The 16,513-nt window shown below is 41.5% G+C and overlaps 2 protein-coding genes across 6 annotated transcripts in view; one reads left to right on the top strand and one right to left on the bottom strand.

Moving 5' to 3' along the window:
- The window catches only part of LOC111972714 (hippocalcin-like protein 1), a 19,507-nt gene extending 12,778 nt beyond the window's left edge, over positions 1–6,729 (top strand). For 2 of the 4 annotated variants that reach the window (XM_023999770.3, XM_023999769.3), the window contains exon 4: positions 5,137–6,729. In XM_023999770.3, coding sequence (XP_023855538.1) covers positions 5,137–5,267 — 131 coding nt within the window. In that variant the 3' untranslated portion in view covers positions 5,268–6,729. The remainder of the gene's footprint in view (positions 1–5,136) is intronic. The other 2 variants (XM_023999771.3, XM_023999772.3) reach the window with 2 other exon arrangements.
- On the bottom strand, positions 6,547–16,513 carry LOC111972713 (protein disulfide-isomerase A6). 2 transcript variants are annotated; one of them, XM_023999767.2, is made up of 12 exons: positions 16,408–16,513; positions 15,764–15,905; positions 15,143–15,200; positions 14,665–14,791; positions 14,264–14,370; positions 12,956–13,204; positions 12,572–12,712; positions 8,811–8,895; positions 8,566–8,638; positions 8,178–8,336; positions 7,809–7,905; positions 6,547–7,398 (listed from the first exon to the last, which is right to left on the bottom strand). In XM_023999767.2, the coding sequence occupies exons 1-12, from the start codon at positions 16,454–16,456 to the stop codon at positions 7,327–7,329; spliced, it is 1,359 nt and encodes a 452-aa protein (XP_023855535.1). In that variant the 5' UTR covers positions 16,457–16,513; the 3' UTR covers positions 6,547–7,326. The 2 variants fall into 2 exon arrangements, with proteins under 2 accessions (XP_023855535.1, XP_023855536.1); XM_023999768.2 differs by lacking the exon at positions 16,408–16,513 and adding an exon at positions 16,150–16,254.

Raw genomic sequence — 16,513 nt, 5'->3', positions numbered from 1 at the left:
AGCTTGCTAATATGAACATTTTATTCAGCTATGCCAATAATGTTTTCAATTCGACTTTTGCTTTCAAAGCAGCTTAAACGTAAAACATGTAAGAACTATAGCCAGTGACACATTCAATACCACCTTGCACACTCTTGCCTGCATGTAGGGTGTAATCATTACAACAGTTGCAAACGAGAGTTTCTATTGGACAAATTAAAGTTTATCCCCATTTCATTCTGTTTGCTTCCATTTAAGAAACGTTTTTCAACAGAATTGGTGGAATGAATACACCCCTGATCATACGCAACCACACTTTCATGGCAGCCACATACAAACAGCATGATCACTTTTCTTGTTCTATAATTCCTTCTTGCATCTACGCGCTCTGCTCCTCTCACCTTTTCTCTTTGCTTGTGGACTTCAGTGCAAAACACATCAGTTGTCTGTGACCAGGCAAAAAAAATATTCCAAGCAAAACCTTCATATCATAACTGCTAAACACTTCACACAGCCATATTTAGCTAACGTCATAGTCAACATAGCTACTAGAGCTAACACGTTAGTAAACCCGCTATAATCATTGCAATAAAATGCAAATTAATTACTTAAAAATCATACAATGGTATTTTCTGGATGTTTGTTTTAGAGTCTGTCTCTCACAGTTGAAGTGTACCTATGATAAAAATTACAGACATCTACATGCTTTGTAAGTAGGAAAACCTGCAAAATCGTCAGTGTATCAAATATTTGTTCTCCCCACTGTATATATAACTTACTGCACTAGCAGTGTAGATTTTCAAAAGCTACAAATGACTGGAGGCCTGTGCTAAACAATGCTACAACCATTACCTTCTAAACCTTCTAAGCTAACAGTAGCTGAAACCCACTAGCTTAGAGCTAGCTAGCGCTTAGGAAAGCTACAATTGGTTAGCATAAAGGTAACGAAATTATTTTTGTTTTTTACAAATATCAACACTTTAACACATCTTCTCGTTACATCACATATTTATATATATTCCCTGAACTAAACTGAACCTTCATTCATAGAAAATAAAACAAATAGGAGCTAAAACGTTGTTGAAAAAAGTTTGGGGATCATCTTAATCCCTTATTTTACATGTAAACCATTAGCAACCTAGCCAACCTCCATTACTTACGATGGGGAAAATACCAACCAGTTTTTCACTCAATAAAAACTCCCTCCAATTGCCTTCAAACGTCACCAAACTCATGGACTACACCTTTTTGGTTATTACATGATTCCATGTGTGTTATTTCATAGTTTTGATGTCTTCACTATTATTCTACAACGTAGAAAATAGTAAAATAAAGAAAAACCCTGAAATGAGTAGGTGTCCAAAAGGCAGACTTTTTTATTTCTATTTGTAGGATATTTACATTAACCTCATAACCTAGAACAATTTGATGTCATTGGAACCACCTCAAATTGTTTGAGGATCAAACACTGTCAATTAGTCTACTAGCCATGTTAGCTAACTTTCTTATTTCATTTGGGTCTGTAGGTTTCAGGAAATGAAAGTTACAGATGTTTAACTTAGGGATAGACCCATTCTTTTCAATTTTTGCCTAAAATGACACACCCAAATCTAACTGCCTGTAGCTCAGGCCCTGAAACAAGGATATGCATATTCTTGGTACCATTTGAAAGGAAACACTTTGAAGTTTGTGGAAATGATAATTGAATGTAGGAGAATATAACACAATAGATCTGGTAGAAGAAAATACAAAGAAAAAAACTAACTTTTTTGTATTTTTGTAGTACCATCATCTCTAAAATGCAAGTGAAAGGTCACAAATCTAGAAATGACTCTGTGTGTCTGGGATGGTGACCACAAGAGGGCAGCAGTGTATGTGCAAAGTTTCAGACTGATAACTTGAAGAATGCGCAAGCTACATGACATTTAGTATGAAGTCACCCAGGTGTCCTTCACAATTTGCCCAAATGTACCCAAGTGGCCGAATTGGTAAATTGATACATTTTCAAGAACATAACTATGGAAAACATACAAAAATGCTATCCTAATAAAAAATCTAAGTTTACACACTCCCAGGAATGTCAAAAATGATGGATCATTAGCTTCCCTACATAAAATGTACTAACAGGAGACCCGACAATTATGCTAATCCAATGTCTCCAAACACAGAAGTGAAATATTTAAGATAAGGGCCAAGTTAGCAGCCAACACTGATCTAATGTCATAAGTGAACACACCACAAACACAAAGTAAAAATAAATACAAATAAGAATAAAATGTACATATATTTACAATGACTGTACTTACAACAGTGGTACAACAGTGGTACAGACGTTAGTCTGTACCACTAAAGAAATCAGTAAAAACTCAAGTTTATTACTTACTATATTGAACCTTTATTTTGGCAATACATCAAATAAACGACAACACATCTATAAACATATATTATATTGAGTGGAGAACACTGTGGTGAAGGTTTGTACCAATTATTATAATTTATTTTTTAAAGGAGCAATATCCAGTTGCTACATCCATGTTTTGGCTTATAAATTAATGATATTTACCAATTGATTCCTGAAGAATATAACTTAGAAATGCCTCATGAGCCTAGTTCAAGTGTCGTATCCCATCAGAAACGAAAATAAGCTTGTTTTACTCCCATGTTTGTAAAAATAATAAATGTAAACAAATACTTTATAGCCTCATTTTTTTTTTAAACTATAACATTGATATCATGGGGGGGGGGGGGTTACATCATGTCACTGAATGTCACTTGTCATATCTTGTGCATATACACTACTGGGAATTTGTCCTTTGGTCTGGAGTCCAAATTGGAGATTTTTGGTTTCAACCGCCATGTCTTTGTGAGACGCGGTATGGGTGAACGGATGATCTCTGCATGTGTATTTCCCACCGTAAAGCATGGAGGATGAGGTGTTATGGTGTGGGCATGCTTTGCTGGTGACACTGTCTGTAATTTATTTAGAATTCAAGGCACACTTAACCAGCATGGCTACCACAGCATTCTGCAGTGAAACGCCATCCCAACTGGTTTGGGCTTAGTGGGACAATCATTTGTTTCTCATTTACATTTACATTTAAGTCATTTAGCAGACGCTCTTATCCAGAGCGACTTACAAATTGGTGCATTCACCTTATGATATCCAGTGGAACAACCACTTTACAATAGTGCATCTAACTCTTTTAAGGGGGGGGGGGGGGTTAGAAGGATTACTTTATCCTATCCTAGGTATTCCTTAAAGAGGTGGGGTTTCAGGTGTCTCCGGAAGGTGGTGATTGACTCCGCTGACCTGGCGTCGTGAGGGAGTTTGTTCCACCATTGGGGTGCCAGAGCAGCGAACAGTTTTGACTGGGCTGAGCGGGAACTGTACTTCCTCAGAGGTAGGGAGGCGAGCAGGCCAGAGGTGGATGAACGCAGTGCCCTTGTTTGGGTGTAGGGCCTGATCAGAGCCTGAAGGTACGGAGGTGCCGTTCCCCTCACAGCTCCGTAGGCAAGCACCATGGTCTTGTAGCGGATGCGAGCTTCAACTGGAAGCCAGTGGAGAGAGCGGAGGAGCGGGGTGACGTGAGAGAACTTGGGAAGGTTGAACACCAGACGGGCTGCGGCGTTCTGGATGAGTTGTAGGGGTTTAATGGCACAGGCACAGGACAATGACCCAACACCCCTCCAGGCTGTGTAAGGGCTATTTTACCAAGAAGGAGAGTGATGGAGCGCTGCATCAGATTACCTGTTCTCCACAATCCCCGACCTCAACTCAATTGAGATGGTTTGGATGAGTCAGACCGCAGAGTGAAGGAAAAGCAGCCAACAAGTGCTCAGCATATGTGGGAACTCCTTCAAGACTGTTGGAAAATAATTCCAGGTGAAGCTGGTTGAGAGAATGCCAAGAGTGTGCAAAGCTGTCATCAAGGCAAAGGGTGGCTATTTGAAGAATCTCAAAGATAAAACATATTTTGATTTGTTTAACACTTTTTTGGTTACTACATGTGTTATTTCATAGTCTTGATGTCTTCACTATTATTGTACAATGTAGAAAATAGTAAAAATAAAGAAAAACCCTTGAACTACTTTTGACCTGTAGTGTACACTGAGTATACAAAACATGAACACCTTATCTTGACCATGACAGACTGACCAGGTGAATCCAGGTGAAAGTTATGATTCCTTATTGATGTCACTTGTTAAATCCACTTCAATCAGTGTAGATAAAGGGGAGGAGACAGGTTAAAGAAGGATTGAGACAACTGAGACATGGACTGTGTATTTATGCCATTCAAGACAAAAGATTTAGGTGCCTTTGAATGGGGTATGGTAGTATGTGCCAGGCACACCTGTTTGACGCTGGGTTTTTCACACTCAACAGTTTCCAGTGTATATCAAGAATGCTCCACCATCCGAAGGAAATCCAGCCAACTGTGACAAGCATTGGAGTCAACATGGGCCAGCAACCCTGTGGAACACTTTTGACATCTTGTCGAGTTCATGCCCTGACCAATTGATGCTGTTCTTAGGGCAAAAGGGGTGGGTGCAACTTAATATTAGGAAGATGTTCCTAAAGTTTGGTATACAGAGTGTCAGTAAAGAACCATATTTTCAACTGGGCTTTGTCAAGCCATAGCAATTTTGTGTCATTGTACAAGGACATACAGTGCATTTGGAAAGTATTCAGACACCTTCACTTTTTCCAGTTTTTGTTACGTTACAGCCTTATTCTAAAATTGATTAAACTAACATTTTCCTCATAAATCTACACACAACACCCCATAATGACAAAGCAAAAACAGTTTTTTAGAAATGTTTGGAAATGTATTAAAAATAAAAAACAGAAATAGCTTATTTACATAGGTATTCAGACCCTTAGCTATGAGACTCGAAATGGAGCTCAGGTGCATCCTGTAACTAGGCCACTCAAGAACATTCAATGTGTACTAGCTAATTACCTAGTAAATACATAGTTATTCCCGAGCTGGAACATAAAGTGGCACTGAATTTAGTGTAAACTTGAGTCCACTGTCAAAACCCCAAGCCTATATTGTCTTGAAGGGGTATTTCACTTGGGCTCTTATATGACATTTCTGGAGTCCTCGTTCAATTTTTTTTGCCTGCTGCTATGCAAAATGAGATTGATGTTCATAGTTTGTGTGTTGCTAACTAGGGGTCTCTTCTGGACTGCAGGCAAACTCTCTCTGGAGGAGTTCATCAAAGGTGCCAAGAGTGACCCTTCCATCGTCCGGCTCCTGCAATCTGACCAGGGAACCTCTCGCTAGTTCTTAAGACAAATGGACAGCCACACACAGTCCTGAACACAGGAAAGCAGACAGATGGACCCTGTATCATCCCCCATCCAACACACACAGTTCACACGAGAAAGAGGTTCAGTTGTCGTTACAACACCCATACCTTATTCCATGTATTATTGTTTACATTAGCAGTAGTTCCCTAGCCTGATCCCAGATCTGTTTGCATGGAGTTGACAAGACAGCACAAACAGATCTGGGACCAGACTAGCAGTTTCCCATATCCCAAATGCAGCGGTCTGAAAAATGCTTCCTACAGCGAATAATGTTTTCCGTTATGAAACATCCCATTCTGCATCCACAGTACCACTGATAGACTCTTACATTTCCTTGCAAATGTTTAAATGCTTAAGGTTTTATTTTTTACTTGCCTTACTTCAGTCAAAGTGAAGTGCCATATCTTAATATTTGTACTGAATGTATTACACTTGTATGTATTATGGATGTGTTACGGTAAGAAGAAATCAACCAAAACTAATATRTTGTATATTAACCATCCTGAGTCTTATTGCAACCTTTACTGTAAATGTAATATTAGCTAGGAACACAAGAGTTTTTCGCAATGTACAGGTATTTTGAAAATTAACTTTTTATTGCCCCCAACTGTACAGGCAGTTCCAGTGTATTAAATCCAGTATCTTGTCATCTTTTGCAGTCACTGGTTTGTTTAACTCCAGAGGATAAACTAATTTCCAATAAGGAAACACTGGGGATACGCACCCCGAAGACTACACTGCAAATGTGTGCGTTGTTTTTAGCTTGCTCCACCAGAAGACAAGAAAAAAATAAACATAAGCAACTATCAGTTGTGTTCACTTCTCAGACACACGTCTTTGTGCTAGAAGTAGACTTGTAATGTAAAGAGATTATGCAACACAAGCCTCGGTGAAATGCTGCTTCTATGGTTTCTGTAGCTAGCGTGTCCATTACGGGCGACTAAAGTCCGAAAAACAGATATGCAAGGTTTGCAGTCTAGTTTCAGGGTTAGAGATTCACTACGGCCATGAATGTCCTCTATCCCTGTGGAGTTAAACAAACCAGTATCTGCAAAAGATTACAAGATACTGGTTTTAATACGCTGGAACTACCAGTACAGTTGGGGGCAATAAAAACGTATTTTTCAAAATACCTGTGCTACAGCAATGGTACATTGTTAAAGTGAAAAACTCAAGTATTTTGTGTTCCTAGCTAAAATTACATTTACAGTAAAGCTTGTCGCTTCCCAACACAGAATACACATACATGAATAATGATGAAACAGTATTCTTTTTATTTTGTAACAAAAATGTACTTTTGTTTCACAATCTAAATAAAGTTGTGTAAGAAAAACAAGAAGTCCCACGGTATTGCCCTTTGTCCTGCACAGACACTGACGTGCTCATCGACAGAATAAAATAAAAATACGACAACTAAATCCCCAAAATATATATAGTCACAACAGGCCGGGCATGAAAGTGAAATCGGATACAACCATGTCTGATTAGCTTGACGTCAGAGTGGCGAAACAAGGAAGAGGGGACGGTTGCAGAAAGGAATGTTCCAACTGGACAGCCATATTCAGAAACCCCTTAACTCTTTCCAAAAAGGTAGGGCCTGCATAATTAATGCAGTGACTAATATTCAGCAGGTCTGTGAGGCTGAGTCTTACAGACATCGACAGCTCATAGGTATTTTACCTATACAGGCGTTGTAAGATCTGGCAATATCTAAGCAGTGGAACTCGGCCGATGTGAGAAGCTGCAGGTGTCTTTCTGACCCTGTTCAATTCACAGGAAGTTGGTGGCCTCTAAATTGGGAAGGACGGGTTCATAGTAATGGTTGGAACGTTAGAAGTCGAATGGTATCGAACTCAAACACATGGTTGTAACGTTACAGCTATTATTATGAGCCAACCTCCCCTTGATTTTATCTTCTGGGGTATTTCAGTAACAGGGCGACCCAGTCTCCAACTTGCTCCACAGGAGAGGAGAGACTGGCCACGCCGAGGTAGACCAGACAGACAAGATGTCGTCAAACCGGAACGCTGGGCTCACAACTCGTCCTTGCCAAAGTTGTCGTCTAGGTCCACGTCACTCAGGTCGTAGTCATCCTCCACAGGAAGCTGGGGATAAAAGAGGAGAGGATTGAGGACTGGGCAGGCAAACAATATAACATATTCATTAGAAACCAAACGTAAGAAAGCGAACCAAAACGGGGAGGGGGTTAACTTTTTGGCGCAACTTATTCTGTTCCCAAATGTTCCCAATGATGTGCACAAATGAATACGACAGTGTGGTGTATTCAGTGGGGTGAAACTATTCTCTTGGACATACCATCATATCGGTTCTACACTATTTCTATCTGGATGTTCTGTAACGTTACATCGTCATGAACTGGCCCGAGGCAAGACTTGGGTAAAGCCCTTCTTCACTATTTAAAAAGAAAAAGCTCAAATCACCTCGTCCAGCCAAAACTGTATTACGGTACGAGGACCTGCGCATCTCATCCACCCTGTGACCTTTGACCACTCACCTCTCCGTCTTTGCCGTCCCAGGCCTCGACAGCGTTGATATTAGGCAAAGCCCCGCCCCCGACGGTAGCAGTGGAGCCGCGGCCTACAGACAGATCCCTAAAAAAAAATAAGAGAAAAAGATTCCTTAGAATGATACTGTACCACACCTGATTAGCTGCTCACCAGGACCCTAATTAGCTAAATCAAGTTGGAGCAAAAGCCTTCAGACCCAGTAGCTCTCCAGGAAGAGGGTTGGGTATGGGCTGCGTCCCATACCCAATGAGGCACTACTATTAAAGTAGTGCCTCATAGGGAATAGGGTGCCATTTAGGACGTATCCGTGGTCTATACTATACTGTGTAAAACACCAAATGAGAGGGTGCCCCTACCTGAGGAACTCGTGAATGCCAGTCTCGCTGAACGAGCCCTTGAGCAGGGCGAACTTCATCTTGCGGGCGTTGATGGCCGCCATGGCAGGGTAGCCGAACCCTCCGATGCCCAGCGACGCCTCCAGATCCATCTGAACACCAGCCTCAGTCCACAGCCAGCTAGAGAGAGAGAGAGAGAAGACTTGCATTGCTAATCAAACTAAACGGATTAAGTTATACTGGGTTAAATGAATTCATCCACAGTCAGATCAAAATCATTCACACAGACTGTTGTGTGCGTTTAAGACCAACTGCATTGGCTAATCCACAACTCCTATTGAGTACTAATATAGGATAAAATAACTCAGTCGGTGATGTGTTCAAATGCAGGCTCTTTCTATATACTGACCCCCACATCTTCTTCTTGTACTTCTCTGCCATCTTCATCATCACCTCCAAGTAGCCATTCCTGCCTGCTGCACCTGCAACGAGGCAAGAGGAAAGAAAAGGGACATGTCAGTCTTGTACAGATCCAAAACGGCAAAAATCAATGAACCGTCATGAGGTAGAACCCCACGTGCCATATCAAACAGCCTGAGAATATAAGCATGAACGTGATCAGGGGACTAACTGAAGAGAGTAGTTCCATCTAACCTGTGTCCAGGATGTGGGGCAGCACAGCGATGACACAGAGCTGGTAATCATCGCACGTCTTCTTCAGGACATCTGCGTTAAGGATCTGAGAAAGTCACACACACACATTCAGAATTTAAGTCTGTCAGAAGGAAAACACACTAAAACGTCAAAGTTAGATGTCTTCTATTTAAAATATGTTTTTGTTCTAATTAAACTTTCAGCTGGAGAGCATAAAACAATAAGGGTGTAACGGTTCACCAAACCCACGGTTCAGTACTTTGATGTTTTGGGGGTCACGGTTCGGGTGCGGTACAGCGGGAAAATGAAATTCCAACAGTTATTGTAGTCAATTGTTGTTTATTTGGCTAAATTAAAAAGCACCCTATTTGTGGCCCAAGTACAGTTTCTGTGACATCATTCACAAAGTCACCGGCATTGTCTGTTGTGACAGGGGTCGTTAAATTGGCCTCTGTTGAAGTGTAAAAAGTTGGACCCGTTCCGAAATGGACGGCGGGCTTTCCCACGAGAACAAGTATGCATTTATACATTTTTCAATATAGAGACTCGTTCCGAACAGGCCCGAGGACGACCAGTTCCGTATAGACGTGGTCGGATCAGAGTGAGGGAAGCAGCAGAAGAGTCCATTTGTAAGCTACATTTTTAACCAGAGCTGATACAGCGCGAGGGAGAGCATGGCAGACGGGCCTTGCGGTGTGTGTGTGTACTGTGAGCGAGTGAAACAAGAGCAAGGAGGGAGGGAGAGGCAGCAACCAACTGATCCGACTTGCGCTAGTAGACTAATTTCTAGCTTGTCATAGCTAGGTTATTTATCATCCAATATGCTTACGTAGTATCGGTTGACTGCATCAAACTGAGAGAAGCTAGTTGGCTAAAACAGCTAGTTAAGTTAGCTAGCCGGGCTAATTTAATATTCAAGCACTTTCTTCCTGTCCTACAGTTAAATAACACCTACATTCAAATGACTAAATAGCAGCCTATCTGTTGGCTATTGTTTGTTGTAGCGTATACTTCTCATTTGACTTTTAATTCAATCTCCTAACTTGCTTTGCGACACACGGAGGCTCTATGATTGAAATTGAGAAATTCAATAAGCATTTTTCTACGGCTGGCCATGCTGTTGACATCTAGTTGAAGCCGTAGGAAGTGCAACATGACCAATATCCCACTGTGTATTCGATAGGGGCAGCGTTCAAAAACTACAAACCTCAGATTTCCCACTTCCTGGTTGGATTTTTTCTCAGGTTTTTGCCTGTCATATGAGTTCTGTTATACTCAAAGACATCATTCAAACAGTTTTAGAAACTTCAGAGTGTTTTCTATCCAATACTACTGCTAATATGCATATATTAGCATCTGGGACTGAGTAGCAGGCAGTTTACTCTGGGCACGCTATTCACCCAAAAGTGAAAATGCTGCCCCCTATCCCAGAGAAGTTTAAGGAGAGGTTTATGTATAATACTTGTATCTTTTATCAATGTTTATTATGAGTATTTCTGTAAATTGACGTGGCTCTCTGCAAAATCACCAGATGTTTTGGAGGTAAAACATTACTGAACATAATGCGCCAATGTAAACTAAGATTTTTGGATATAAATATGAACTTTATCGAACAAAACATACATGTATTGTGTAACATGGAGTCGTATGAGTGTCATCTGATGAAGATCAAAGGTTAGTGATTAATTTTATCTATATTTCTGCTTTTTGTGACTCCTCTCTTTGGCTGGAAAAATGGCTGTGTTTTTCTGTGAATAGGTGCTGACCTAACATAATGATATGTTGTGCTTTTGTCGTAAAGCCTTTTGGAAATCGGACACTGTGGTGGGATTAACAAGTTTATCTTTAAAATGGTGTAAAATACTTGTATGTCTGAGGGATTTTATTATGAGATTTCTGTTGTTTTGAATTTGGCGCCCTGCACTTTCACTGGCTGTTGTCATATCGATCCCGTTAACGGCATCCCAGCCACAAGAAGTTTTAAGCATCTCCAATCCAAAATTAAATCTAGAATCGGCTTCCTATTTTGCAACAACGCATCCTTCACTCATGCAGCCAAACATACCCTCGTAAAACTGACCATCCTACCGATCCTCGACTTCGGCGATGTCATCTACAAAATAGCCTCCAACACTCTACTCAACAAATTGGATGCAGTCTATCACAGTGCCATCTGTTGTCACCAAAGCCCCATATACTACCCATCACTACGACCTGTACGCTCTCGTTGGCTGGCCCTCGTTTCATACTCGTCGCCAAACCCACTGGCTGCAGGTCATCTACAAGTCTCTGCTAGGTAAATCCCCGCCTTATCTCAGCTCACTGGTCACCATAGAAGCACCCACCCGTTTCACACACTACAGCAGGTATATCTCACTGGTCACCCCCAAAGCCAATTCTTCCTTTGGCCGCCTTTCCTTACAGTTCTCTGCTGCCAATGACTGGAACGAACTGCAAAAATCACTGAAGCCGGAAACTCATATCTCCCGCACTTGCTTTAAGCACCAGCTGCCAGAGCAGCTCACAGATCACTGCACCTGTACATAGCCCATCCAACTACCTCAACCCCATACTGTATTTATTTATTTATCTTGCTCCTTTGCACCCCAGTATCTCTACTTGCACATTCATCTTCTGCACATCTACCATTCCAGTGTTTAATTGCTATATTGTAATTACGTCGCCACCATGGCCTATTTATTGCCTTTTCCTCCCTTATCCTACCTCATTTGCACATACTGTATATAGACTTTTTCTACTGTATTTTTCTACTGTATTAGTAACTCTGTGTTGTTGTATGTGTCGAACTGCTTTGCTTTATCTTGGCCAGGCCGCAGTTGTAAATGAGAACTTGTTCTCAACTGACCTACCTGGTTAAATAAAGGTGAAATAAAAAAATAAAAAATGACTGTAGTGGCACTTTGATGACTTGTGATTGGCGACAACAAAAAGCTGCATAGGCTATTCTTATTGAACAGTGGGGAACATACTATTAACTTATCTACAACTCTGTCCATCGCCATTGTAATCGACTGTGCAGCCAAAATGTTCCCAAAAGGGTGGTAGGGTTAGGGGAAAACAATAAAGGACAATCCATTTGAAAAAATATGGGGGATTGGGAATGATGCAGACAATGACATTGATGGAAGGCACAATCTGCGATATTAAAGCTGATCTACCCCCTAAAAAAATACATGTTCCCAAATATGGAGATTTAAACAATGATGTAGGATCCTCTCCAATTCTGGTTTATCGATCCCACCATCTACTGGTCCCGGTTGCACCTCACAAAAGAATAGTTTGAAATCACCAATTAAGATTATAATTTTGATTACAACATGCGCATAGGCTGTAGTTGTTTTAACAATGTTTTCAGCTCAGAATTTACTCATGAGGCAATGGCATACAACGCAGAGTAGGCATAGCCTATAGGCCTGGTGTTTAGATTTATATAATGAACAATAGTATAAATGCAACATGTAAAGTGTTGGTCAGTTGTTTCCTCCGATACATCGGTGTGGCTGGCTTCCAGGTTAAGCGAGAGGGTGTTAAGAAGCGCAGTTTGGCGGGTCATGTTTTTTCGGAGGACGCATGACTCGACCTTCGCCTCTACCGAGCCCATTGGAGAGTTGCAGCGATGAGACAAGATCATAATCACGAAATTGTGGAGGAAATAAAAAAATATATACATTTGTTTTTATGCTCTCCATCAGAGTAAATTATCTTATTGTACATGCAGACACGGACTCGCAGACACGAACCTCGAGCAGCTCCGGAGGAGCTGCATTGTCGGAGAACAGGTCCAGAGCCCCGGCAATGATGTCACCTCGGGTCCTCCCCCCCTGGTAGTCCTCAGGCTCCTCCCCCTTCTTGAAGATCTTAATGGTGGGAAATCCACGGATCTGCAGATACGGAGAGAGAAACAGGACAAACCTCAGTCCATGGCCACGTTCAGGTGGCAAACTTGGTGGAAAATTGCCGATAGAGATGTCATGAACAGGCGGACGCGATTCCTTAATTTCTAGATCTTTCGTTCCATCTAAACTTTCTGCTGTTGTGTACAGATGAACAGACAGACATCAGTGGTGTGGCTACACTGATAGTATCTGACTGGTGTGATGTTTTGGTGGGTGTTTCCTGCTCACCCCATAGCGGCTGGCCAGACCTTGGTGCACGGTGGCATCCACTGCTCCAAGGTGGACCTTGTCCTTGGTCTGCTCCTTGACGGCCGAGGCTGCAGCCGCCCACTCAGGCTCCAGGGTCTTGCAGTGGCCACACCAGGGGGCAAAGAACTCCACTAGCCACACTTCACCACTGTTCAGAACCAGCCGGTCAAAGTTGTCGTCGGTCAGCTCCACAACATCTTTCTTACTGCCGCCGCCACCACCACCACTCTAGAGAAAGACAACCACGAAGATACGTTAACTTAGACGTACCGCTTACACTCTGCTCAAAATATACAGTGCCTTCCGTAAATATTGGGACAGGAACACGTTGTTGTTTTGGCTCTGTCCTCCAGCACTTTGGATTTCACCTGACACAATGACTGAGGTTAAAGTGCAGACTGTCAGCTTTAATTTGAGGGTATTTTCATCCATATACAGGTGAGCAATTTAGAAATCACAGCAGTTTTTGTACATAATCCCCCAATTTTAGGGGACCAAAAGAATTGGGACAAATTCACATATGTGTATTAAAGTAGTTAAAAGTGTAGTATTTGGTCCCATATTCATAGCGAGCAACAATTACATCAAGCTTGTGACTGACTCTACAATCTCGTGAAATGCATTTGCTGTTTGTTTTGGTTGTGTTTAGAAACATCTTCTATTCTTATTTACAATAATAGTGACTCCAAAATGACACATTATTTACCATTCATTTCTTGGGCACAAAAAAAGTGTGTAGAGTCACAAGCTTGCTGTAATCATTGCGTGCTAGGAATATGGGACCAAATACCAAAATTGGACTACTACAATACAGGAAAGTGAATTTGTCTCAATACTTTTGGTCCCCTAAAAAAATGGGGGGGGGGGGGACAATGCTGTAATTTCTTTACGGTTCATCCGATATGGATGAAAATACCCTCAAATTAAAGCTGACATTCTGCACTTTACCCCCATAGTCATTGTATCATTTAAAATCTGAAGTGCAGAGCCAAAAGAACAAATGTGTCACTGTTCAAAGAACTACAGAGGGCACTGTATGTTTCAACAAAAAGAGACTTGACATGATTCTTAAAACCCACACTGTCATTTTACAATTCTTTCAACAGGTGGCTAAATGCATGTTGTAGGACACTGGAGTCATGTGCAATAGGGTACAACGTAGCAAAACGTTTTGTCACGGAAAACAACAATCTGTTATTATTGAACGAGATCAGATAGTACCTCCCCATTTCTAAACATTTTCTTCCTACTTAACATGACCCCAGCCTAGGTGTAAGTAGTAGTCACCTGTCTACTGTAGTCAGAGCCACCCGACCTGCCACTCATCCTGTCCTTCACCAGAGTGTGAAGAGCATTCAGGGCCCCGTCCACAATGGCCTGGCTATTGCGCCCACCTGAGGGAGGGAGGGAGAAAGATTATTAACACCACTGTTTCCTAAACGCCCCACAGTTTGGAAACCACTGCACTAGACATCAAAATAAATAAAACGGACCAAAATAGGGACGATAAACTAAACTTGCTTTTGTTTTCCGTTGCAAAACCTTTTGCTATGGGTGTGCACTAATGAATACAAACCCAGGGTTGTGTTCATTAGGCACGAAACAGAAGAAAATGGGACTGAAACAGGGAGGGACTATCTGAACCAATAAGAAACACAGATTTTTTATTAAAAAGCTACTAGACGTACCTTGGTAATCGTCGGGCTTGTTCTTATTAGCACCGAAGATCTTGATGGTGGGGAAGCCTTTGACACTGTACTGACCACCCAGGGAGTTGTGCTGGTCGGCGTCCACCYCACCGACCTTAACAATCCCCTGAGGGAAGAGAAAACAGCGAGAGGTTACTGTCATTGGTATAGCTCATAGAGTGCTAGTGAGTTCCATTTGTTTTGTACTCAAAACTAGAAAGATATACACCCAGGCCATAGCAATCTCACAAAGTTGTCATGAAAAGGTATACTCCGCTTATTGTGAATTCAGTTATAGTGATCAAATTGTCCTGCCTGCACAGCTGTGATCACTGTATGTGGAATGCACTGTAGTAATGTGCAGTCTATGTCGCTAGTGACATAGCACTGTAATAAAACATCTTAAGTTGAACTAATGTTGGTGTAATTAAACCAAAAGACAGTGTCATAACACTGCAATAACAAATGTGCAGTTTACCTTCAAGGCTGTAGCTGTTTTCTTCCAGTCAGCAGTCAGACTCTGGCAGTGGCCACACCTGTGGAGAGAAACAGTTAAGTCTGAGGCACCAGACTACGCACAGCCTCATATAAAATCGGCAAAGTGAAGTCTACACAAATCCCATGCAAAGACTTTCATAACAATCTGAGGGATAGTGAGTATTTCTGGTTTTGCATAGACCTGCAACAGATGTTTGTTAAGACAGGATGCGTGCAGTGGCTACAAGATCATGTCAAAGGGAATATGGGTTTACTAATATATCAACTTCTTTATCATTGTCATAATTGACCCCTATAAACTGGGGGGTATTCAGTGAGGTGAAGTGATCAGAAAGCTGCAGAAATGTAATTGACACAATTCCCTATTCTGCCTGACAGACAATGTAAACCATTCTACACCAGACATTTCTATCTAAAAAATGTTATAATGTTACACCTTCCTGAATGCGCCCCAGGTCTACAAACAATTTTGGTTGTCCCTCCTTGACAGGTTATTGGGATAAGGAGATTTCATACAACACTAACTACTGCTTGGTGGCAATTTCACTCTCGAGCAAGTTCTCAGTATCTCATTGGGACCAGAGAAGATTTGACCACTCACCAAGGTGCGTAAAATTCGATGAGCCATAAGCTGTCGCTCTGAAGAACCTCCTGGTTGAAGTTGGAGGGGTTGAGTTCAACCACATCATCGCTAGCAGAGTAGAAGCCTTGGGCCATAAAGACCAGGGAACACCCCAACAGAGCTGATGGGAAGTAGGAAAGGAGCTGAATGTGAGATGCGTCTGTTCACATTGTCATATTGCATACATAAGCAAATTAACACAACAGCACAATTCCATTGTCTACAGTTCAGCAGAAAAAATAAGTATCTATCTAACGTTATCTAGCTAGCTAGTTAGCATAGGTAGCTAAGTTAGCGCTACAAAAGTTGGCACATCAAGCCAAACTGCAAATAACTATTTAACTAGTCAACGTTAGTTAGCTTACAATACAGGAGCTGTTTGAGCCGTCATCAGGTATTCATTTTGCTGGTCGTCTTTTAAGCCTTCCTGTAGCTGTCATTACTGTTAGTTCGTTTACAAGGCCACGAACATTCATATGGTTAGCTACAGTGAAGCAAAATGTAACCTGATTCAATAGCTAGCTAACGTTAGCAATCTTGCACACATCGTATTATGGCCACCATGATATTAACCTAGTTATAATACAAAAACATCTGAACACAAGCTGTTTAGAGTTTCTTACCAAGTAAAAGTCTCATAGTTCTCTGTGCACCTCTCCAATTTCTTGTCATGCACAGCGCTAGAAGAGAGGGCGACAAAATCTTACCGTGGCCCACGCTGATTGGTTC

This window comes from Salvelinus sp. IW2-2015, linkage group LG14, assembly GCF_002910315.2.
Source record: "Salvelinus sp. IW2-2015 linkage group LG14, ASM291031v2, whole genome shotgun sequence".
NCBI lineage: Eukaryota > Metazoa > Chordata > Actinopteri > Salmoniformes > Salmonidae > Salvelinus > Salvelinus sp. IW2-2015.
This window is presented reverse-complemented; position numbering and strand designations above follow the sequence as displayed.